Genomic DNA, 23,304 nt, shown 5'->3' with positions numbered 1-23,304 from the left:
GTCAGCTTCAGCACCTTGCCCGAGCGGACAGCGACCAGGGCGGCCGTCAGTCCCACCGGGCCGGCGCCCACCACCAGCAGCGAGACTTTCGCTCTCCTCCGGCGCACGGCGTCCACGCTTAGCTTCACCGCCACGAAGAGCGCCAGAGCCAGCAGCGTACTCAGCCCGACCTCCGCGGGCAGGTGCTCAAACTCTGAAGTCTCCAAGCTGTCGCCCTCCATTTCCAGCTGAGCTATGGACTACTTCAACCGACCAAGTTTTAACTCCCGGGAGCGCCTGTCGAACTTACCTTCTCAACTGGTAAGGCAAAACCCGAGGTTGTAGCTTTTTAAGGAGCCACCAACCAGTTAGATCTTCTGGAAAAGGAAAATAGGTAGGGAGACCCAAACTATTCCTGACCTGGCTACTGAACTGACTAACGTTCTGGGCTCACACACCATGCAACAAGTTGTAAATTAACCCTATCAGTTGAGTTCACACCACACAGTAAGTGAGCAACTAACTAACTAAACAAGCTTAAAATCAACCCAGCTGAGCCAAACTGTGCCAAAGCAGCCTTCAGATCTTTAACTAATTCATTTAAGGGTAGTGTGCAAACACAGACCTATAGAGGTAATAAGTCTGGATTAACTCATCAAGTATAATGATTCCAGTTGGTTTCACACAACTTTCTAGATTAGATTAAAATGAGATTTGAAGTTCACGGTACAGCATATTGTGGTACAGCCTTATCTTTGCACTTGATTAAGCCCAGCCATCACCATTAAGACTACTTATGAATGTTCTGGGTGCAATTTAATGCCACGCCACACCAACTCATAGCTGCAGCCTGGTTTTTTTACCAAGATGCTAGGGCAGAATAAAATAGAATGGAATAAAATAGAATGAAAGTAATCGGAGCTTGCTGCAAGATATCCTAAGGATATGGTTAAGGTGAAGGGACTTTAGGGAATAAAGCAAGATTGAAATTGCTATTATATAATTTCAATTGATTTTGTGTGTGTGTGTGTAGAGAGAGAGAATTCAAAGGGTTTTGGGTTTTTGTTTGATCATTTTCCTGTTTTATGGCTACTGGTTTTAATGTGATTTATTTATTTATTTATTTATTTATTTATTTATTTATTTATTTATTTATTTATTTATTTATTTTGTCACACAGTATATAAGCATAAGCATGAGATAACTATACAATATATAAGCATATATATATATAAGAATGAGTATGTAATAACTATATTAATTAGATATAACGAAAGGAAACAATAGGACAGGAACGGTAGGCACGCTTGTGCTCTTATGCATACCCCTTACAGACATCTTAGGAATGGGATGAGGTCAATAGTAGATAGTTTTTGGTTAAACCTTTGGGGATTTTGGGAAGAGACCACAGAGTCTGGTAGTGTATTCCAAGCATTAACAACTCTGTTACTGAAGTCATATTTTCTGCAGTCAAGAGTGGAGCGGTTAACATTAAGCTTAAATCTATTGTGTGCTCGTGTATTGTTGCAATGGAAGCTGAAGTAGTCTTCAACAGGAAGGACATTGTAATAGATGATTCTATGAGTTAAACTCAGGTCATGTCGAAAGCGGCATAGTTCTAAATTTTCTAAACCCAGGATTTCAAGTCTGGTGGCATAAGGTATTTTGTTGTATTCAGAGGAGTGGAGAACTCTTCTTAATATTTAAGATGGACAACCATATAAATTTCTTAAACAAACAAACAAACAAATAAACTTACAACCAATATTTAGTGCTGATAAAGATAACTTTATTAAATTTTATGGAATTTATAGAAAAAGATTTATCTGCGCTAGCAGTAAAGCATGTTGAAAGATTACATTTCAGAGGCGAGAGTTGTCCACTACTAAATACTACTAGATAATCTACTATTATCTATTGATTGACAACTTAAGATGCGATTCAGTATTACAAGATTTGTTTTTGGTCCTTCTCCTACAATAATTTTAAATATTCATTTCTGTAGAGGAAGATAGAAATCTTCATCTCAGAAATCTCAAACATTAGAAATATTTCCCTGGTTCAACTATAACAAGAAGATAAAGACCTTGAACATGGACTTTAAAAGTAAAATATTCTACAAAAGTTATATTGTTCCCTAAAGAACAATGAAGGATTTCAATCTTCATTAGATCGATGGGATGGTGACTGGATCAAGCCAAAGTGTTTAACCAAGATATGAATTCATTTCCCAAGACATAGGATGGTCAGTCAAGATTCAGTCCAAGAACCAGATTGTAAAATTTGAGGTGAGGTGGACAAGAGAGATCAAGTAACTAAAGAAAATTAGAATGATTCAGAAGCAAAATAATGTAATGAGAAGACTAGTATCTGGAAGCAAAATGTTTCTCATTGGTTTAACTAGACAAAGCTGAACGTATCTCACGCTAACTAGACAAGGGATCTTAGGAACATGTCTCCTGCAATTCAAGGCCCATCAAATCCACATTCAAACAGCAAGCTAATGTCAGGGAAAACCCCAGAAACTGCAACTCAACTGCCTATCTGTGATCATTCCATTATTTCCCCCCTCCAACCATGAGCGGCTAAGAACTTCACTCCTAGAATTTTGCAATAGATATTTTCCTCAAGTCTCGCAAGCTGTCATTTCAGCACACCTTCCAACAGCTGTGGTTGGAAAGAGGATCTAAGGGATCAGGAATTCGCAAATGTAACGTTTAAGGGTACGGCAGACCTCATCCGCCCATTTTCCTTGACCTGGCTGAGAAAACAAGACACAATTCTCTCTCTTCCCCCCGTTGGGTTGTGAACGATCCCAGTTGAAATAATTTAGGACCATTCCGTTGACGTCCACAAATTTGCCTTCGTTGACCATGTCAGTGACACCAAGCCAAAAGTCTGCCACCCCTGGCAAGCTCTTCTTGCTGTACTCTCTCAGGGCTGCAGTTTCATCTCCATCTCTAGGAATAGCTAGGGTCCCACCTTTGGCGATGCAGTCTTCGTTGGCTTCATGGAAACGTTTTGCACCTTCAGAGACCAGGTAGCATTTCTTGTGGATCTTTGTTCCACGGAGGCAGACTGTGAATGGAATGGAAAGCACACAGGGAATAGCGGGAGTCCTCAACTTACAACCAAGATCGGTACCAAAATTTCCCATTGCTAAGCAAAGCGGCTATTAAGTGAGTCATGTTCAATTTTACAGATCTGTGGCCTTTTCTGGATAGAAGGCAGTGGTGAAATCTGAACTGATTTGCTACCGGTTCATTGGCCGCGCAGGCGTGCTGCACGCCAAACACGTTCTGTGTGCACATGAGCAGTGTGCATGAAACATGCTAGAAGGAGGCTTGGGAAGGTAAGTAGAACAGCAAGGGGAGGATCAGCTGTGCCACACAATTTAGCTTCACTAGAAAGCAGGATTTCCTGATTTCTAGCAAAGCTAAATTCCACACCACAGCTGATCATTGGAAATACTGGTTCGGAGGAAATACCGGTTCGGAGCTAATTACTGGTTCGCTCAAACTGGTAGCTTTTTAAACTGCCGGTTCAACTGAACCGGTAATTAACTATTGGTTTGCCTGAACCTGTAGCTTTTTTTAACTACTGGTTTGATGGAACCCGTAGCTTTTTTTTTACTACCAGTTTGCCCAAACCGGTAGTTTTTATCACTACCGGTTCCCCCGAACCAGTAGCATTTCAGACTTAATAGAAAGCATATTTTTGCCCATTTTAAAGCTGCCTGGGATAGTAACATCACTGTCATCCAAAAGTGTTTCCTTCTAAATCTCCTTTCTTTTTGCTTCATCAGACGTCTGGTGTTAAAATTGTACAATAAAAAAATATTTTCCACTATCCTAACTATACTTTTTATACAGGTTTTTTTGAAGTCATTTCCCTCCCCCAAGTTAAAAACACTCACTCATTCCAATCTGATCTCTAATCCCTTGAACCTTTTAATTACGCTTTCATCACCATGATAAAAGGTGGTTATCTCAGAATCATCACAGCAAAAAGAGAAAAACCAATTAAACCATTGTAGGAACCAATCAAACCATTCAGAAAAATCAATTAAAGCATTCATGGAAAAATACTGTCTAGTCTCTCTTTTTTAAAAAAAAAAAATCAGTGATTGCAGAACCCATAACTCTACAGATAAAATGCTCCATTATTTTCAGGAATTTTTTTTCCTGATTATTTCACTAGTTAACTGGCTCCATTCACAAATGGAATTTAAGCACAGTTAAAAGACTTAATAGCTTCATTCACAATATATTTACTTTGGAATGTCAATTTCAATTAGGATGTTTTTGGCTTAGTGTACTAGGTAAACCCAAACTGTTGGGTTACTTTATGCTTCAATGGACAGTATGAACCTAGAAAATAAACTAGTTCAATATTCACTTTAAGTGTATTATGTGAACAGACTGATACTTATCCTCTGTTTGCCAGGATTGAGGAAGGGTGAGGAAGGAAGGAAAATGCATGAAGGCATAATTAGTGACCACATTCGGACGCTATATATTTCCCCAGTTTATCTCCCCTTTTTCCCCCAAGCAAGTGAGCATATTTCCAAAGACAGTCCAGGCTCTCTCTTGCTTTTTAAAAAGAGTGCAGATAGACATTATGGACTCGGAGATATTCTTAAGAAGTTAAATATGATACTGGAGAGATCAGAGGTCCTTTTGACCACCAAAGAGGGATGTTTTGGAGCAGATGAGCATCGACATCAAGCCTGCTTTGCCTGCAAAACATACATTGAATCCCAATCCTTCCAGCTTTTTTTTTTATTATTTGAATTTATATCCCGCCCTTCTCCAAAGACTGAGGGCGGCTTACACTGTGTTAAGCAATAGTCTTCATCCATTCTGTATATTATGGACAAAGTCAACTTTTATTGCCCCCAACAATCTGGGTCCTCATTTTACCTATCTTATAAAGGATGGAAGGCTGAGTCAACCTTGGGCCTGGTGGGACTTGAACTTGCAGTAGTTGCAAGCAGCTGTGTTAATAGGGCCTCTGGTGGCTCAACGGACAAAGTCTGTCTGTTATTAACACAGCTGCTTGCAATTACTGCAAGTTCAAGTCCCACCAGGCCCAAGGTTGACTCAGCCTTCCATCCTTTATAAGGTAGGTAAAATGAGGGCCCAGATTGTTGGGGGCAATTAAGTTGACTTTGTATATAATATACAAATGGATGAAGACTATTGCTTAACACAGTGTAAGCTGCCCTGAGTCTTCGGAGAAGGGCGGGATATAAATTCAAATAAAAAAAAAATAACAGGCAGACTTAGTCTGCTGAGCCACCAGAGGCCTTCTGTAAATCTTTTTTTAAAAAAAATTCTGTAAATCTACAGAGCCATGTTATTCCTCTATTAGAAGCGGGGGTGGGCCACTGGGGGTTTACAGGTGTTCGGGAGAACCTCTCTAGCTAAGATTCTGTGCAGTTTGGAGAACCCCCCAAATCCCACTCCAGCCTGGCCCCATCACCCCACCCCGCCCCTCCCAGGAGTCCCTACACGGCCCATTTTGGATGCAGGTAAGTGCAGGGAATGCATGGAGGCTTGTGGAGGGCAAAAAAACGGGCCTACCAGAAGCTTGGGAAAAACTCCACAGGGCCTCCAGAGCCTGGGGAGGCTATTTTCACCCTCTGGTGAAGCCAGAGGAGCCCAGGGAAGAAAAAAATGCCGCCTGCCTCCCACGGTGGTGCAGGAGGCCAACTAGGCCACACCCACCATGGCCATGCCCACCCAGCACCCGAGCAGAGAACCCCTTGCTAAAATTTTTGAAGCCCACCCCTGAGTAGAAGATTTGGTCTTGAAGGCAGTACAGATGGGGGTGGAGGAGATGAAAGTAACTTTGGAGTGTTATTTGTACTATTTCAGCTTGAAAAAACAAACAAACAGCCCCTTCTGGTACACATCACTGGCTTCACAGTATACCACAAAAGAAAGGAAGCGTCTATATTGACATCAGAGAGGGAAGAACAAGCAGGAAATTGGAGTCTCCTGGCTGCGCATGAAAGGCAAGGTCTGTAGCCTCCATTGATTTAGTCTTGCAATCTGCCAAAGCAAAGTCAGCAAACAACCCCCGGACCAGGGATTCTTCAAGAGTATTTTAAATAACCTTTCAGCAACCTACACTATGAATAGCTTTTAGTGCAACAGGAAATGAAATCATATTTGCCATAGTCTCCTCCCCTTCCCCACATTAAAACTCTACCAGTAGTTAAGCTCAGATAGCAACTGAAAAATAGATCATGGAGAAAGATGCTTCTCGCAGCCTTTTCGGGAGGTAAAAGAAAACCACACCAGAACTTACCAGTTTGCAAGGCTTGCATTTCTTTCAGCGCATTTACCTCTTTCCAAAGCTTGTCAATTTGACTCTTAAGGTCGCCATTTTTCTCTTAAATAGGTAGAAATATACAGATTAGTACATTTATTAACACTGAAATATTAATATTGTTTGAATCCGTGTGTGTGTGTGTGTATATATATATAGTTGCAGACTGATACAGCATGATGCCTGCATACTCTTATATAGCTTTTTGGAATCAGACCATTGTACAATAATAGTGAGTTACAATTCTATAGATAATTATCTAACAGAAACATTATTCAAATGTGGTTTTGTATAAGTGTATGGAATATGTGTGTGTTTGTATGTGTATACAAGATAGATAGATAGATAGATAGATAGATAGATAGATAGATAGATAGATAGATAGATAGAGACAGTAAGAGATAGCTAGCTAGCTAGCTAGCTAGCTAGCTAGCTAGCTAGCTAGCTAGATGATAGATAGATAGATATAGACAGTAAGAGATCGATAGATCGATAGATAATAGATAGATAGAGAGATAGAGAGATAGAGAGATAGAGACAGTAAGAGATAGATAGATAGATAGATAGAGACAGTAAGAGATAGATAGATAGATAGATAGATAGATAGATAGATAGATAGATAGATAGATAGATAGCTAGACGATAGATAGATATAGACAGTAAGAGATAGATAGATAGATAGATAGATGATAGATAGATAGATAGATAGATAGATAGATCGATCGATAGATAGATAGATAGATAGATAGATAGATAGATAGATAGATAGATAGATATAGAAAGTAAAGATGGATAGATAGATAGATAGATAGATAGATAGATAGATAGATAGATAGATAGGTAGGTAGGTAGGTAGATAGACAGACAGACAGACAGACAGATAGATTGAGAGAGAGAGATAGAGAGAGATAAACATTTATATGACTATTATACTTTTAAAAACCTACTGCACTTTGTACAAAATGAGTCCCATGGTTCCTTCTATTTATTCATACAATATCTACATCTATAGGCCATCCACTCATAGGAAGAAAGCATAACCTGTACTCATTGAATAAATGCGCCATGTACCTCTCTCTTTCCAGAGATGTAATATCAGTCTTTTAGCTATAATAGGGACCCAGAAAATCCATTAACATTGGTCCGGTTCTCCAACTTCCTGTCCCAGGTGTGTATTTCAAAACAATATTATCCTCTGACATTTTCACCTTTCTGTGGCTCCATCACTTACCTTTGACTCTCCGCTTGGTGTGCTTATTTGTCTTGGAGGGGGAAGCTTGGCCAGTCACTAGATCCAGCAAAACTATGCCCATGAAAAGGAAAATCAGACACCCTCCAGGCTTCATGTCTCTTCAGACGGTGAGCAAGAACACCCAGTTAGCAATTCGGAGAGTTCACATCCCAGTAGAACTGCCCGTGGCTACCTTTATAAAAGGTGCAGTGAGGAATTGGCTCTGCTTCTTGTTTACGAAATGAATGAAATGTCTCATCGGGCTTCATCATGAAGTGCCTTGTTGTTCTTAGAATAACGGATGCCTCCCTTCTGACTCCCATTTCCTGTCAGGTCTGGACATTCATTGCATCAGGGTTGTTAACCCAAGATTAACTTGCAGCCCTTGGAAGAAATGAGTATTGGTAAATAGGCCCTTGGGCCCAGCTGCCTTTATAACAGGAGGCTGGCAATTGGAGTCCTTGGGCCAAATGCAGCCATTGGCTAAATTTCATAGGAACCTCATCTTGAGTTCAAAAGGCTTACCAAGCTGTCAATCAGTGGTGGGATTCAGCCGGTTCAAGCGAACTGGTAGCGCCAACTGCAGTAGGCCTCGCCCACCCACCCAAACATAATGTCATCCTATTTAGCCACATTTTGGAGGTGGGACGTGCACACATGAGCAAAGAGCATGCAAAGATGCCCGAGCATGTGTGCTGTGCCTCGCCCGTCCTCCTCTCCTCAGCCGGGCCCCTCCCATCTCCTGCTATCTGAGCCAGAGACTGATAGTGAAGAAGAATGGCCTGGCATGCCTTCAGCCTCCAGCCCCCAGCCCTGGCACCATGCCCAGACAGAATGAGCAAACAAACCTCCCTCCTACAGCGTGTGAGCACGAATCCAGCCACGTGCTAGAATTGCCGGCAGCAGAGCAGGAGGATGAAAAGATACAGTGGACGGATCCCCGCTTCCGGAGAATGGAGAGGTGACATCAGCAAAAGGAAGGGAGGGGCAGGCCTGGATAAGTGCTGAGTCATGGAGCCACGCCCCATGGCCTATATAAAGGATCTGCTTTTTGGCATTCCTTGAGTCAGGCAGTTTCATCTGGTTGCTAAAGTCACACCTTGGATTCCTGCCTGCCCTGAGAATTCTAACAGGAATTTGGCAAAGCTGCAGAAGCTTCGTGGCCATGCTTGATACAGACTTCCCAGACCCGGCCGTCAGAGGAGGAGTGGGACAGACAATGTGTTTGAGGTGGGGCATGCGAGCGAATTTGCAAACCCATAGGGAAGGGAAGTGAATTCCACCTATGCTGTCAATGCATAATCATCTCTATTCTCAGCAGCTACTACATACAAGGAAGAAAGAGGCAATTTGGTTTTTGTAACGTAATTGTTGATGTCTGGAATATCTTACTTGATTCAGTCGTGTCAGCCATCAACTTTCACAGCTTTAATTCTAACTTGACTTCAGAGGACCTCACTTCATATTTAAGAGGTTCCTAACCGAGCACTGGTGTGCCTATCGTCCCTGTCACATTTTGATTTTTTTGTTTGTTCAGATTTGTCATTTTTGTTTCATGAATGAATTTTAAAAAAACAAAAACAAAACCAGGGATCTTGAAGAGAGTAGAAGTGGGAAGTAAAATGCATGTGCCCAAAAGAGAGATGAACATTCTATATATAAATGCATATGAAGACATAAACATTTATCGAAATATGCCTCCATCTATAGAAATGTGTCCTGCAGATTCCAATATTGATTTAGAACCGAAAATACTGTTGTTGCATAAAAACTGCCCAGTAAATCTGGCTCCTAGCAATTTCATTTGTGTCATTTTCTTGGCAAAAAAAATATGGAAGGGGGTTCGACGTAACCTTGGAATTTCCTAGTGGTCTCATATCCACCAATTAGCCAAGTTTAATCCTTGCTTACTGTAAAATAGGAATTTAAAACCCTGTTTGAAGCTGCCTAAGTTTCTTCCTGAAGCTCCTGGAGAGAGAGGGAGGGAGGGTGGGAGGGAGAGAGAGGGAGAGAGGGAGGGAGGGAGGGAGAGAGAGGGAGGAAGGGAGAGAGAGAAAGGGAGAGAGGAGGAGAGGAGGAGGAGGAGAGGGAGGGAAAGAGGGAGGAGGGAGGAGAGAGAGAGGAGAGAGGGAGGAGGAGAGGCGAGGGAGAGAAAGAGGGAGGAGAGAGGAGGAAGGAGAGAGAAAGGGAGAGAGGAGGAGGAGAGAGAGAGGAGGCAGAGGGAGGGAGAGAGGGAGGGAAAGAGGGAGGGAAAGAGGGAGAGAGGGAAAGGGAGAGGGAGAGAGGGAAAGGGAGGGAGAGAGGGAGAGAGGGAAGGAGGGAGAGAGAGGGAGAGAGGGAGGGAGGGAGAGAGGGAGGGAGGGAGAAAGAGGGAGGGAGGGAGGGAGAGAGAGAAAGAGAGAGTTGTAAGCCATATTTATTGATTTAAATTAAATTAAATTAAATTAAATTAAATTAATATTAAGCTTTCTGCATTGTCCCCAGGCTCATGTACTCATGTAGGGTGGAAACTTCAGAATACCATTTAAAGTCCAGTCACTGCCTTTTTGGACAAAAAAAAATTGGAAAAAGGGTTAGAACGAAAATAGGTTTGGTGTCAGAATATGAACAGGATGGCTGCCAACTGAAGTGACAGTCCAAACAGAAATGGGGTGAAGAGCTTGGCCAAATCTTCAGTGCACAAATAACGATTTGAGAAGCAAATAAACAAGTCTGGATCCTGAAGATTTTGGTGCAAAGTGTTCCTTGGGTGGTAGTAAGAAATCACCAACACCACATTTGCAACACGCTCAAAAGGTAGAAAGATATTCTGAGCATTAAAAACCAGCTGCCAAATTTTGAACTCAAGAAACAACAGATGATGCCAACGAAAGTCCTCTATTATAAAACATATTTCAACAGTGACAAACACTTATAAAATGTGTAAATAGCTCCAATCCAGCTTTGATTTCTATAGGATATAAATAGCTACAATTCAGCTCTGTTTGAAAGTAAGTTCTTTTTTTTAAAAGAACTTTTTTCTTTCCACCACTTTGTTACAATGCTATAAATCTTAATACAAAGTATTATTTCAAGGCAGATTTTAATGCAGTCATCTTTTGCAATGTGACTTAAAAATATTACACATTCTATTTAGAAAACTTAAAAAGTTTTAATGCTATTTAGAAAACTTAAAAAGTATTGAAAATAAAAAAGGGAAAATAAGAATTCCATCATTACTGACTGCAACTTAGGATTTCAATGTTACAAGCATAAAATTATTTGGCTATTTAAGTTAAGGATAGCAGAAGAGAACTGCTGCAATTCACACTGAAGTATTAATTTTTTAAAAATAATATTTTTTATTTTTTAACAAAAAATCAACAAAACATAACAAACACTAACATAAAACATATACTCCTTCTTTACTTCAGCTTCGTTTTGAGGAAGTGATTAGAAAAATCTTGGACTGTCCTGAGATGGATAAATTAGGATAAAAAAGGAGATAAAAGAAAAGATTAAAAAAAAGAAATTTCCTGACAGTTAGAACAATTAATCAGTTGAACAACTTGCCTGCAGAAGTTGTAAATGGTCCAACACTGGAAATTTTTAAGAAAATGTTGGATAACCATCTGTTTGAGATGGTGTAGGGTTTCCTGCCTGGGCAGGGGGTTGGACTAGAAGACCTCCAAGGTCCCTTCCAACTCTGTTATTATTATTATTCTTATTAAAAGGAAGATACGGAATATTATATAGTATGGAATAAATTGTATAATTGGATAGAAATTAGAAATGGTAAATGAGGAAAAAGGGGAAAGGGTCATATATACACATACCAAAAAAGGGGAGTGCATGAAAGAAAATAAATTGTTATAATGACAGGTATGATGGAATATATACAGAAATAAGGGATAATGGGACAAAAAAGATAATTAAAGGAAACGAGAAGGGAAAAAAATGTAAATAATAGAGGAATACCGAAACGAAGCAGACTGAAGCATTAATTATATCTATTCATTCATCATATTTATAGGCCCCTCCATTTCACAAAATAGTAATGTAATAATAGTTTCAGTCTTCACCTAAGTATTTAATATTAAAGATCTCCATTTACTACTACTCTGTGTGTGTGTGTGTGTGTGTGTGTGTGTGTGTGTGTGTGTGTGTGTGTTGATATAAGGAAATAAGACAGATAAGGCAACCGTAACAAAAATTAAGTAAAAAGTAGAAAAAAGGCGGGGAAAGGGCATACCGTATATACTCGAGTATAAGCCGATCCGAATATAAGCCGAGGCACCTAATTTTACCACAAAAACTGGGAAAAACTATTGACTCGAGTATAAGCCGAGGGTGGGAAATGAGGCAGCTACTGGTCAATGTAAAAAATAAAGATAGAGCCAAGTAAAATAACATGAATATTTATTTGAACGAAAAACAATAAAAGTGCAAAAGGGGGAAGGAGGATTCCCAGCTTTAGAAAATTTAGAACTACGCCGCCTTTGGTATGACCTGAGCATAGCTCATAAAATTATCTGCTACAATGTACTTCCTATCAATGACTACTTCAGCTTCAACCACAACAATACACGAGAACACAATAGATTCAAACTTAAAGTGAACCTCTCCAATCTAGATTGCAGAAAATGTGACTTCAGTAACAGAGTTGTTAATGCCTGGAATGTGCTACCTGACTCTGGTCTCTTCCCAAAATCCCCAAAGCCTTAACCAAAGACTATCTAGTATTGACCTCACCCCATTCCTAAGAGGTCTGTAAGGGGCATGCATAAGAGCACCAGCGTGCCTACCGTCCCTGTCCTAATGTTCCCTTTAGTTGTATTCCTTTTATGTATTCAATTCATGCTTATATTTATATAATTATTTAATATGTATTTGACAAAATAAAATGAATGAATGAATGAATAGAATAGAATAGAATAGAATTTTTATTGGCTAAGTGTGATTGGACACACAAGGAATGAATGAATGAATGAATGAGTGAGTGAGTTACTTCAACAACATTGTCTCACAGAAATTGACAATACAACTGCAAGCATGAAAATGAGTCCTCCTTTAGCTTCCAAGGGACCAGGGTGCCTCTGAAGGTCAGTGCTCTAAGCACTAAGAACCCAGCACAAATCTAAGCCTGTATGCACACCAATAGTGAAAATACCCTGCACAGTGTCTCTTGGCAGAGAAGGTTAATTTTCATAGGCGTTGGGGTGGCTCTTTTTTTTTTTTTGGCAGGGCAATAAGGGTCTCTAATATCATTAAACCCAAGTGTGAGGAAAAGACAGCAGCTAAAATGTTAAGGCCAGTTGTGTGACCTTCTCCAATACAGTTGGCCTGGCTGTTTGCCAAAACTTAAAACACCCTCCATCCCCCTCCTGCTAAAGCTTCTTTCTTAAAACAATTGTGGTCTTTGCCTTTCATGTCGCTCAACCTTTCACCTGCCAGGTTCCTAGCCCTTCACCCTTGACCCACTGCTGTGTTTGCTTAGCATTGTGCCAATCGACTTTAGAAGTCTGTGTGTGTGTGTGTGTGTGAGAGAGAGAGAGAGAGAGGAGGGAGGAGGGAGTGCAAAGGGGAAGGAGGATTCCCAGCTCTAAACAAAGGAAATCCCGGAATGCCAGCGAAGGCGGTGCTCGCGTTCCTCCTCCCTTGCTCAAAAGCCCCAATAACCTTCACCAGCAAGGCAGACCCCACGGGAAGGAAGGGGCAGGCTGACTCACGAGCATCTGGCTGAAGAGCAGCTGCTCCAGGTCGCCCAGCACGGTGAAGCACGGAGGGAGAAGAAAGAATGAAAGAAGGGGAGGAACGGCCCCTCCTTTCTCTCTCTCTCTCTTCCAGCGCCACGGAAGAGAAGGGGACTAGAGCACACAGGCGCGCACACACACGCCCAGCTTCTGAAGCACGGAGGGAGAAGAAAGAATGAAAGAAGGGGAGGAACGGCCCCTCCTTTCTCTCTCTCTCTCTCTTCCAGCGCCACGGAAGAGAAGGGGACTAGAGCACACAGGCGCGCACACACACGCCCAGCTTCTGAAGCACGGAGGGAGAAGAAAGAATGAAAGAAGGGGAGGAACGGCCCCTCCTTTCTCTCTCTCTCTCTCTTCCAGCGCCACGGAAGAGAAGGGGACTAGAGCACACAGGCGCGCACACACACGCCCAGCTTCTGAAGCACGGAGGGAGAAGAAAGAATGAAAGAAGGGGAGGAACGGCCCCTCCTTTCTCTCTCTCTCTCTTCCAACGGGAAAACGCTCTTTCGCTTGCGGGGGAGAGGAGGGAGGGAGGGAGGGAGGTTGGCTTATTCAACCCTTCCCGGCTAGCCATCCAGCCCTTCCCAGGAGAAGGCGAGGAGTTTTGGGCGAGCGACCTTTTTGCTAGAAAGCGGCAGCGGCTGCCCCGACACCACCAGTTGGGGCGGGAGCCGGGTGAGCCGCAGTAACTCCCGCCAGGCTATGCATTGGCGCGGGGAAGCCCTGGCGGTGCAGTCCTTCTCGGCTGAGGGAGGGAGGGTTTCCCCGACCGCGAGAGCTCGCCGCCGCGAGAGCCACCCCAAAGGCCAGAAGAAAAGGTCATTCCATCGGAGTAATGGAGCGAGGGCCACAGAGCGAGCCCGACTCCTCCTGCCCGAATCGCGCCGTGCGAGTGCTGATGGGGAGCTGCCGAGTCCGGCCTGAGCTTGGCGGCTGCTAGAGCGCGAGGCCCGGGAGGCTGAGGAAGGAGCGGCGGCGGCGGGGTTGCAGCCCAGCCGGGCTCGCACAGCATGGGTAAGGCGGGAGAGGAAGGAGCCTTCGCTCCATTACTCCGATGGAATGACCTTTCTTCTGGCCTTTGGGTGGCTCGCGGCGAAGCTCGCGTCGGGAAACCTCCTCCTCAGCCGAGAAGGCTGGCGGCTCCCCTGCCCAGCCCTCTCACTGCACCACCAGTGCTTCCCCGCGCCAATGCACAGCCCGCCAAGTTTGCGCCGTCCGCCCACCAGACACGGGAATGGGGGCCGGCCTGGGGGCGACAAATCCCGCGAGACCTCGGCGGGCCCGCTCCCCGTCCCTCCCATGGGAGTCCGTTCGGTACCCCCTCCTGTGCGGGGTTCCCGAGGCGTGAACTCGAGTATAAGCCGAGGGGACGTTTTTCAGCACAAAAAACGTGCTGAAAAACTCGGCTTATACTCGAGTATATACGGTAATTAAAAATCCTCCTCTTTTGTACATTTCCCATCTTGCAATATTGGTAAGTATATAAATTTAATTAATAAATAAAATAAAAATTCTGCTTCCCTTAAAAGCCAGTAACTTTTCTCTATATTTATTTTTATTTTATTTATTATTTATTTATTTACATTTATATCCTGCCCTTCTCCGAAGACTCAGGGCGGCTTACACTATGTTAAGCAATAGTCTTCATCCATTTGTATATTATATACAAAGTCAACTTTTATTGCCCCCAACAATCTGGGTCCTCATTTTACCTACCTTATAAAGGATGGAAGGCTGAGTCAACCTTGGGCCTGGTGGGACTAGAACCTGCATTAATTGCAGGCAGCTGTGTTAATAAGACTGTCTTAGCAGTCTGAGCCATCAGAGGCCCTGTAAATTGCCTTTAATGACTCCCTGGAGAAGAGCCTAATGCTGGGAAAGATTGAGGACAAAAGAAGAAGGGGACGACAGAGAACGAGGTGGCTGGATGGAGTCACTGAAGCAGTCGGTGTGAGCTTAAATGGACTCCAGAGGATGATAGAAGGACAGGAAGGCCTGGAGGAACGTTGTCCATGGGGTCGCAATGGGTCGGACACGACTTCGCAACTACCAACAACAACAACAAAAATTGCCTTTTCAAATAATACAGAGGAGGGGTGAAATCTACTTACCTTCCTTACCGGCTCAGAAGTGCAAGCTTCGTGCGCGCGTGTGTCACCTGTATCTAAAAACACGTGTCTAAAAAACACTTTATTTCCTGGTTAAAACCAGGAAGTAATGACACCTGGGTGGGTGGGCGGAGCTTCGCTTGGCCATCACTACTGGATCGCTGAATTACCGGCCACAATTGCTACCGGATTGCGCGATCCGGACTGATCCGGTAGCATTTCAACCCTGATACAGAGGTGAAAATGATTTATTTGGGTACGAGTAGCCCATTTTCAAATCTTTCTTCAGACCTGAACTTCCTTGCATTGACTTACCCAATTCCAAGGTTCATAAAAAGCTTGGTAGGATCTAACTTAGGGACGTGCATAAGAGCACAAACGTGCCTACCATTCCTGTCCTATTGTTTCTTTCCCTATATATATATATATGCTTATGCTTCCTTGTTTCTCCTCATATATATGTTTATATATTATATAATCTTTTGGTGTGATGCTTGTGTATATTGTTATGACAAAATTAAATAAATAAATTAAATAAATAAATAATTGGGTTAACAAACGGTACTAAACAGCATAAACTTTCGTGAGCTTTTGTTAGCCTGAAAAGATGCTACTACCAAACTCTTTTTTGTCACGATTGGCTCTTATAGGCTAGCATAGCTCTCTTGTCTTGCCCCCGTTGGAAGAAATGTCCATCTGGGTTCCGTTCCAAGTGGAGAAAAAGACATTGGGTTCATGGTGGCTGTTTGGAAAGATGGTTTAATGGTGGATAGGATCACATGCCTTGATGATGTTGGGTGAAGGAGAAAAAAGGGTAGAGATGCTGAGAATAGCCTGGGTTTTATGCCCTCTCTGGGCTTTTGAATTTGAATTTATATTCTGATTGGTTGTCAGACTCCCATGGGGCTATGCAGGGGCAAATCTGTAGGCTGTCCTGAGTCCCAAGCTTGGTTGAGCCTTGCTGGGTGATGCAATCTCTCAGGTGGCATGTTGTGAGTTCTGTTGCTAGATGGGTAAAGGGCTAATCCTACCTTTGTTGGCTCTTGGGTGAGGGCATTTGCTTATGAATAGATCTAGCTATCTCTTTATCTCTAAAGTGCTGACATCTGGCGGGGGCTATTGAGGAGGGTGGGAGCTATTCAGAGTGAGTCTGTTTCCTGCTTTAAAAACACATTTCTCCATTTCTCATCCAGGGAAATATAATATTCTGCCTTTTTAATATTTCCTAGAATATTTCATTTTCCTAAGAGATGGTAGGTGCTAACTTCCTACACCCCATTAGCCAGATCCATCTCTTTTGCCCACATATGGTACCTTGTATAGCATTGAATAGTGAGATAGAAGGATCACTAGCCCTACGTGCTCTCTACAGCTATTCTATTGACATTGTGCTGATCCTCATTCAACAGCCATTGTGCAGTTTATCCTCAAGATGGCAGCATTTGAAAATGCTTCTTTAAAAAGAAGGCAAATGGGTTATGTTTTTTAATCAACATCTGTTAAGGACTTAGTTGCATTTCAAAGGGGAATCCCAAACTTTTCTTCTTTTCTTCTGTTCTGAAACATGGAAAAAGTTCCACTTTCAGTTCAAGACACTGCCTTGATTTGTAAATAGAGCAATGTCTTAAATGCTATCATGTCTCCCCTAGTCCTTCTTTTTATTAAACTAAACTGGGTATGTCTAGTTTAATGAAAAGAAGGTCTAGGGGAGACATGATAGCAGTGTTCCAATATCTCAGGGGCTGCCACAAAGAAGAGGGAGTCGGGCTGTTCTCCAAAGCACCTGAGGGTAGAACAAGAAGCAATGGGTGGAAACTGATCAAGGAAAGAAGCAACTTAGAACTAAGGAGAAATTTCCTGACAGTTAGAACAATTAATAAGTGGAACGACTTGCCTGCAGAACTTGTGAATGCTCCAACACTGGAAATTTTTAAGAAAATGTTGGATAACCAATCTGACTGAAATGGTGTAGGGTTTCCTGCCTGGGCAGGGGGTTGGACTAGAAGGCCTCCAAGGTCCCTTCCAACTCTGTTGTTGTTATTGTTATTGCTATGGCACGACTGGGTGGATGCCATGATATTTGCACCAGGGGTGAAATGCTACCAGTTCGTGCCGGTTTGTGATAAAAACTATCAGTTTGGGCGAATCAGTAGTGAAAAAAGGTAAAAAAAAAAAAAAAGCCAGGGGTGAAATGTTCCCGGTTCGGACTGGATCGGCCGATTCGGTAGTGATGGCGGCAGTAGAGAATCAGTAGCAAAAATCCCTGGCCCCCCCACCCATGCCCACCAAATCGCCCTATCACCCGCTTGCCACTTCTTTTAAAAAAGTGCTTTTAAAAGGTAAAAAAAGAGGCTCTGACGATCACAGCTGAGCTGCGTGATCGTCAGAGCCTTTTTTTTACTTTTAAAAGCATTTTTTTACAACATATTCAGCCAAATAGGTTGTAAAAAATGCTTTTAAAAGTAGAAAAAAAGAGAACACGCTCCACAGCTGATTTTGCCTATAGAGGCAGCTCTGATCTCTACATGAATCTGACAACAGCCAATAGATTATTAAAGTACATGTTCTTGCACAATAACAGAGTTCAAATACAAAGCCCAAAGAAGGTATAAAAACCCACCCACTCTCAACTCCATTTTGTCAGCTGCCCAGAACCACAAACACGAGGTTCTGCTTCATCGATTAAACCAACCAGCCTCCATGTTTCCAGAGTCCTTCTCCCAGCTCGGAACGGAGCCCGATGGATATTTCTTCCAACAATTAGTTTCCCCTTGGCAGTTGTGTGCACAGTTAAACTTGGCCATTGTGGTTCATTTACAGTGGGATATATTCTGTGACCCTGTATAATGGGCTAACTCAGTATTCATGCTAAGCAATTGGATTATCACATTTGGTGGCTCAGAGGGGATGAAGAAACCTTGCCCTTTCAGATCCTTCCTGCCCATTTTAAGCAATCAGCCAACTATTTTGTTTCCATGGTAATGTATTGCTGGCTATTATGCTTGGCCAAAGCTATTAAGGTAATCTTCCTAAAGAAAGAGAAGGGGGAATTTCATGTGACCCATTCAAATAGCAAAACAAAGAGATTCATAGGCCCCCCCTGGTTGCAATTTCCCCAGGCCATGACAAGGTGACTGTTTTAAAAATTGCACCTATGCCAAATTTAATCTCCCTTGCTGTCTTTTGGAAAAGATATATGTCCTTTTCTTGAATATGTTTGCAAAATGTATACGCTGTCCCATTTTTGTGGGTGGCCTATAAAATTATGATAATAGAATAGAATAACACAGTTGGAAGAGGCCTTGGAGATCTTCTAATCCAACCCCCTGCTCAGGCAGGAAACCCTAGACCCGTGATGGTGAACCTATGTCACGTGTGCCATAAGTGGCACGCGTAGCCATATCAGTGGGCATGCGAGCTCAGCTCCGGCGCCAGCTGATTGTCGGGCCCTCTGAGCCTACCAGAAGTAGGGAAACCGGCTGTTTCCTGCCTCAGGAGGGCCTGTGGGGGTGAGGAAGTCCCGTTTTTTTTCTCACACCTGGCTCCAGAGCCTCTCTATGAGTCTGGGGAGGGCGAAAGCGGCCTTTCCCACCCCCCTAGGCCTTTCGGAGGCCAGAAACTGCCCATTTGCCAACTTCCAGTTGGGCAGGAAGTGATTTTTTTGGTGTCCCCAGCCTCCAGAGCCTCTCTAGGCTCTGGAACCAGGTGAGAGAGAAAAATGGACCTACCAGACCATTGCATGCCAGGGGGGCAGCAGGTGGACACACACACATGCATGGGGGTGGGGTGCATAGAATTATGGGTGTGGGCACACACGTGCATGACCACCCGTCCCCACCACCTCCTGGCACATGATAGCAAAAAGGTTAGCCATCACTGCCCTATACCATTTCAGACAAATTGTTGTCCAATCTCTTCTTAAAAACTTCCAGTGTTGAAGCATTTACAATTTCTGGAGGCAAGTTGTTCCACTAATAACCATCAATGATAAGCATTGTAATTACAGTAGCATATATAAAATACTACAAACCTATCCAACACTGAAAGTTTTCAAAACCTGAACAAGTGGAAGTTGTTTTTAGCTCCTTTCTAGATAACATTTTGTTACTCCAGTTTATCAGAAGCCTAATTGAGCTTGTGCAACCGTACCATTTAGAAGGTTCAGAAAGACATTGTTGCTCATGAAAACGTCTTGCATTCAAAGTTCTCCCTATAGTCCTAGCCCAGAGGACTCTAAGGAGTGGAGTCAGAAAGCAGTAGGCTTATATACAGTGGTGGGATTCAGCCAGTTCGCACCACTTTGGGAGAACCGGTTGTTAACTTTCTCAGCAGTTTGGCAAACTGGTTGTTGGAATAAATCATTAGGGCAGAGAACCGGTTGTTAAAGTACTTGAATCCCACCCTTTATATACCTCCCCACAGTCCTTTACAGCACACTCTGTGTCAGGGTTCCAAGCAACAACCCCAACGAAAGAAGACTCCGAGGCTTGCGTTTCCTCAAAGTTCCATTTTATTAGAGATGTCACATTGGCATATTTGGGAAAACCCGAATCTGAAAGCTTCCAGGTTTTCCCCACCCAAAGGAAAATCCAAGTCCCTGCCCTACACCCACATGTCCATCACATGGTCCAATCAAAGCACCATCCCAACTGGAGATGCCTCCCAGTTCCAGCCGTCCAAGTGCAGGGCAAGATGTCTTTGACTCTCTGAGAAAGGAATGTTATTATGACTATATATCACCCATGCTCCACACAATTCCCCCTCCCTGTTTCCCACAGTAGTAAATGTGGCAGGCCTGAAGATCAGTGGTGGGATCCTCCCGGTTAAATAACCAGTTTGCTGATTGCTCAATTTGTTCACACATGCACAGTTTCAAGGAATCTTCACTCCCTGGTTTCTTCCGAAGAGTAACACAGCTGATTCGTGCGGCAATCTGCTCTACCATGCAAATCAGCTGAGAGATAAAGGTTGGAAAATAGCGCAGGCAGGCAGATGGGCCCATCTGAATGTCGAGGCAAACCGGTTCGCTCCCAGCTGATTGCCGGAACTACCGGTTCAATTCTAAAACAATTAAAAAACTCACCTTAGACAAATGTGTCATTGGTTTTGAACCCGACAGGTCTCTGCAATATTTTGTGTGAGGAATTATGTAAGAATCTCGAGTACTGTGTTGGGATGTAATCAACGCAGGAAACAAGATACATCCTCATATTTTAAATTGTATGCATTTTAGTCCATAAAGTGACACCATGCACACACAAACACCTTGCATCTTAAAATAAAAAAAGTTTATTGAGTCAAGCTTCTTAGCGGTTTGCTATTGCTCATTTTTGTCCTGAAATGTTTCTGTACAGGAAATCCTTGACTTACAACAGCCATCCGGACTGAAATTTCTATCACTAAGCGATGCAGTCAAAGCACAACCACCACATCACTTAGTGATGTCGATCCCTGAAGTCCCCACTGCTATCATTAAATGATTTGTTGTTTATTCTGTACAGCAACAAAGAGGTGTGGCTTTGGGACTAAATTGCAAATTGAGAGCCCCTCATGTACAAATGAGCATAGCTTTTATGCACGTTTGGAAAAACAACAAAGAGACATGCTCGTTAGCAAGCAACAAGCAAATGAAATATTCACAGCTCTGGTAGAAGATGGTCTTCCTGAAGGTGGATTCATTACTAAAATATTACAGTCCTCTGGCCCTTCTGTCTCTAACTAATAAGACTGGTAATTAAGCAAAACCTGTAAGCTAATTTAATCATCTAGCCACAATACGAAAAGGGAGTTAATCCCAAACCAGCTCCTCGCCTGGTACCGAGTTGCTTTATAATGACAATCACATGATCCTTCTTAGGAATGTACAAGCAGAACGAGCGCGCCTCGCCAAAAGGAAAACAGATATTTTAAAAAAATGGAATTAACAAAAATGGACAGCCACACCAGTCCTACATTCTCCCATACCAAATGGAAGGCAAATGGTTATCCGAGTTTTTAAGAAGAGATTGGAGAACCAGTTGTCCTAAGCAGGGGGTTGGACTAGCAGACCTCCAAGGTCTCTTCCAACTTCTATTCTATTCTATTCTATGCTATGCTATGCTATGCTATGCTATGCTATGCTATGCTATGCTATGCTATGCTATGCTATGCTATGCTATGTTGACCATCAATTGTGTTGTAAATGTTGTACCTTGATGAACGTATCTTTTCTTTTATGTACACTGAGAGCATATGCACCAAGACAAATTCCTTGTGTGTCCAATCACACTTGGCCAATAAAATTCTATTCTATTCTATTCTATGCTGTGCTATGCTATGCTAATTCTATGCTATTCTACTTCTATGCTATGCTATGCTATGCTAATTCTATGCTATTCTAATTCTATGCTATGCTATGCTATGCTAATTCTATGCTATTCTACTTCTATGCTATGCTATGCTATGCTATTCTACTTCTATGCTATTCTACTTCTATGCTATGCTATGCTATGCTAATTCTATGCTATTCTACTTCTATGCTATGCTATGCTATGCTATGCTATGCTATGCTATTCTAATTCTATGCTATGCTATGCTATGCTATGCTATTCTAATTCTATTCTCAGCAAGGGACACAAGAGGTCCTGTCATTCTGCTTCTGAATGCAATAAACGTCTTTCTGGAACCCTACAAAGAAACAAAACTTTGCATCAAGATGTGCATGGAAAAAAGGTGAAAAGACCATCTCGATCTTACAGCTCTTTTGGAATTGCTTAGTGTCTTCTTGGATGGGAGGCCCAAAGACGTGCCTGTTTTGTTCCATTGATCAGTGCAGGGGTCTCCAACCTTGGCAACTTTAAGACTTCAACTCCCAGAGTTCCTCAGCCAGCAAAGCTGGGAATTGAAATCCACAAGTCTTAAAGTTGCCAAGGTTGGAGACCCTTGGATCAGTGTGTTTGCTTCTTGGCAAATGTCCTGATGGGTTGTTGGTTTTTTTGGTTTTTACTTCCAGAACTGACACTAGACTGTTGAATGAGTCCTCCAAGGCAATCCTGCTGGGAGCAATCTCAATGTCTCTGTGGCAGAAACACATTAAGAGCAACCTTGGCTCCTTCAGTAAAATGGCCTAGTTAGGTAGTGGGATACAGCCAATTTTAACAGATTTCGAAAAATTAGCAGAGCTGCTGCAGGGCGGACTGGGAAGTTGAAGAGAAAAACACCCCTTCCTGAAAGGCTGTTTCTTAGGAAAGATGCCTTAAATTCAGGAGGGGTAGAAAACGTTCCTGCCTAATGAGATACTGCTAGGCAGCATTAGGTAAAGCTACCAGATTTGCATTGAAAAAATCCCATTGACCTCCAGCTCTTTTGCAGCTCTCCTGTTTATTGGCTGACATGATTTTTGTAGCCTGGAGCAGGGGTCTCCAACCTTGTCAACTTTAATCCTTTAAACCTAGTCAGCTTTGCTGGCTGGGGAATTCTCAGAGTTGAAATCCGCCAGGCTTAAAGTTGATAAAGTTGGAGACCCCCTGGCTTAGAGTTGGTAGCCCAAGGTTCAGGAGTGAAATTCAGCAGGTTCTGACAGGTTCTGGAGAACCAGTAGCAGAAATTTTGAGTAGTTTGGAGAACCGGCAAATACCACCTCTGGCTGGCCCCAGAGTGGGGTGGGAATGGGGATTTTGCAATATCCTTCCCCCAGGAGTGGGGAGGGAATGGAGATTTTGGAATATCCTTCCCCCAGGAGTGGGATGGGAATGGGGATTTTGCAGTATCCTTCTCCTGCCACACCAATCAAGCCATGCCCACAGAACCGGTAGTAAAAAAATTTGGATTTCACCACTGCCAAACTTGACAGTGTTAGGCTGGGTCAACCAAGAGTCCAAGTCTAGAGTTTCACCCATTGAATTAAACTATAAACTGTCTCCTTAACCTCTCAAATACC

At 42.8% G+C, this 23,304-nt stretch overlaps 1 protein-coding gene across 1 annotated transcript; it reads right to left on the bottom strand.

Moving 5' to 3' along the window:
* Window positions 1–2,175: 2,175 nt before the first annotated feature.
* CLEC3A (C-type lectin domain family 3 member A) lies at window positions 2,176–7,661 on the bottom strand. The gene is made up of 3 exons (XM_058155174.1): window positions 7,547–7,661; window positions 6,295–6,378; window positions 2,176–3,057 (listed from the first exon to the last, which is right to left on the bottom strand). Exons 1-3 carry the CDS (start codon window positions 7,659–7,661, stop codon window positions 2,666–2,668), a joined length of 591 nt encoding a protein of 196 aa, XP_058011157.1. The 3' UTR covers window positions 2,176–2,665.
* Between the last annotated feature and the right edge of the window lie 15,643 nt (window positions 7,662–23,304).

The sequence above is a fragment of the Ahaetulla prasina genome, chromosome 12 (assembly GCF_028640845.1).
Source record: "Ahaetulla prasina isolate Xishuangbanna chromosome 12, ASM2864084v1, whole genome shotgun sequence".
Lineage (NCBI taxonomy): Eukaryota > Metazoa > Chordata > Lepidosauria > Squamata > Colubridae > Ahaetulla > Ahaetulla prasina.
This window is presented reverse-complemented; position numbering and strand designations above follow the sequence as displayed.

Coding starts and splice junctions, on each gene's coding strand:
- CLEC3A (XM_058155174.1), bottom strand. CDS start 7,661: ATGAAGCCTGGAGGGTGTCTGATTTTCCTTTTCATGGGCATAGTTTTG. Junction 6,379..7,546: donor CACCAAGCGGAGAGTCAAAG/GTAAGTGATGGA, acceptor TACCTATTTAAG/AGAAAAATGGCGACCTTAAG. Junction 3,058..6,294: donor AATGCAAGCCTTGCAAACTG/GTAAGTTCTGGT, acceptor TTCCATTCACAG/TCTGCCTCCGTGGAACAAAG.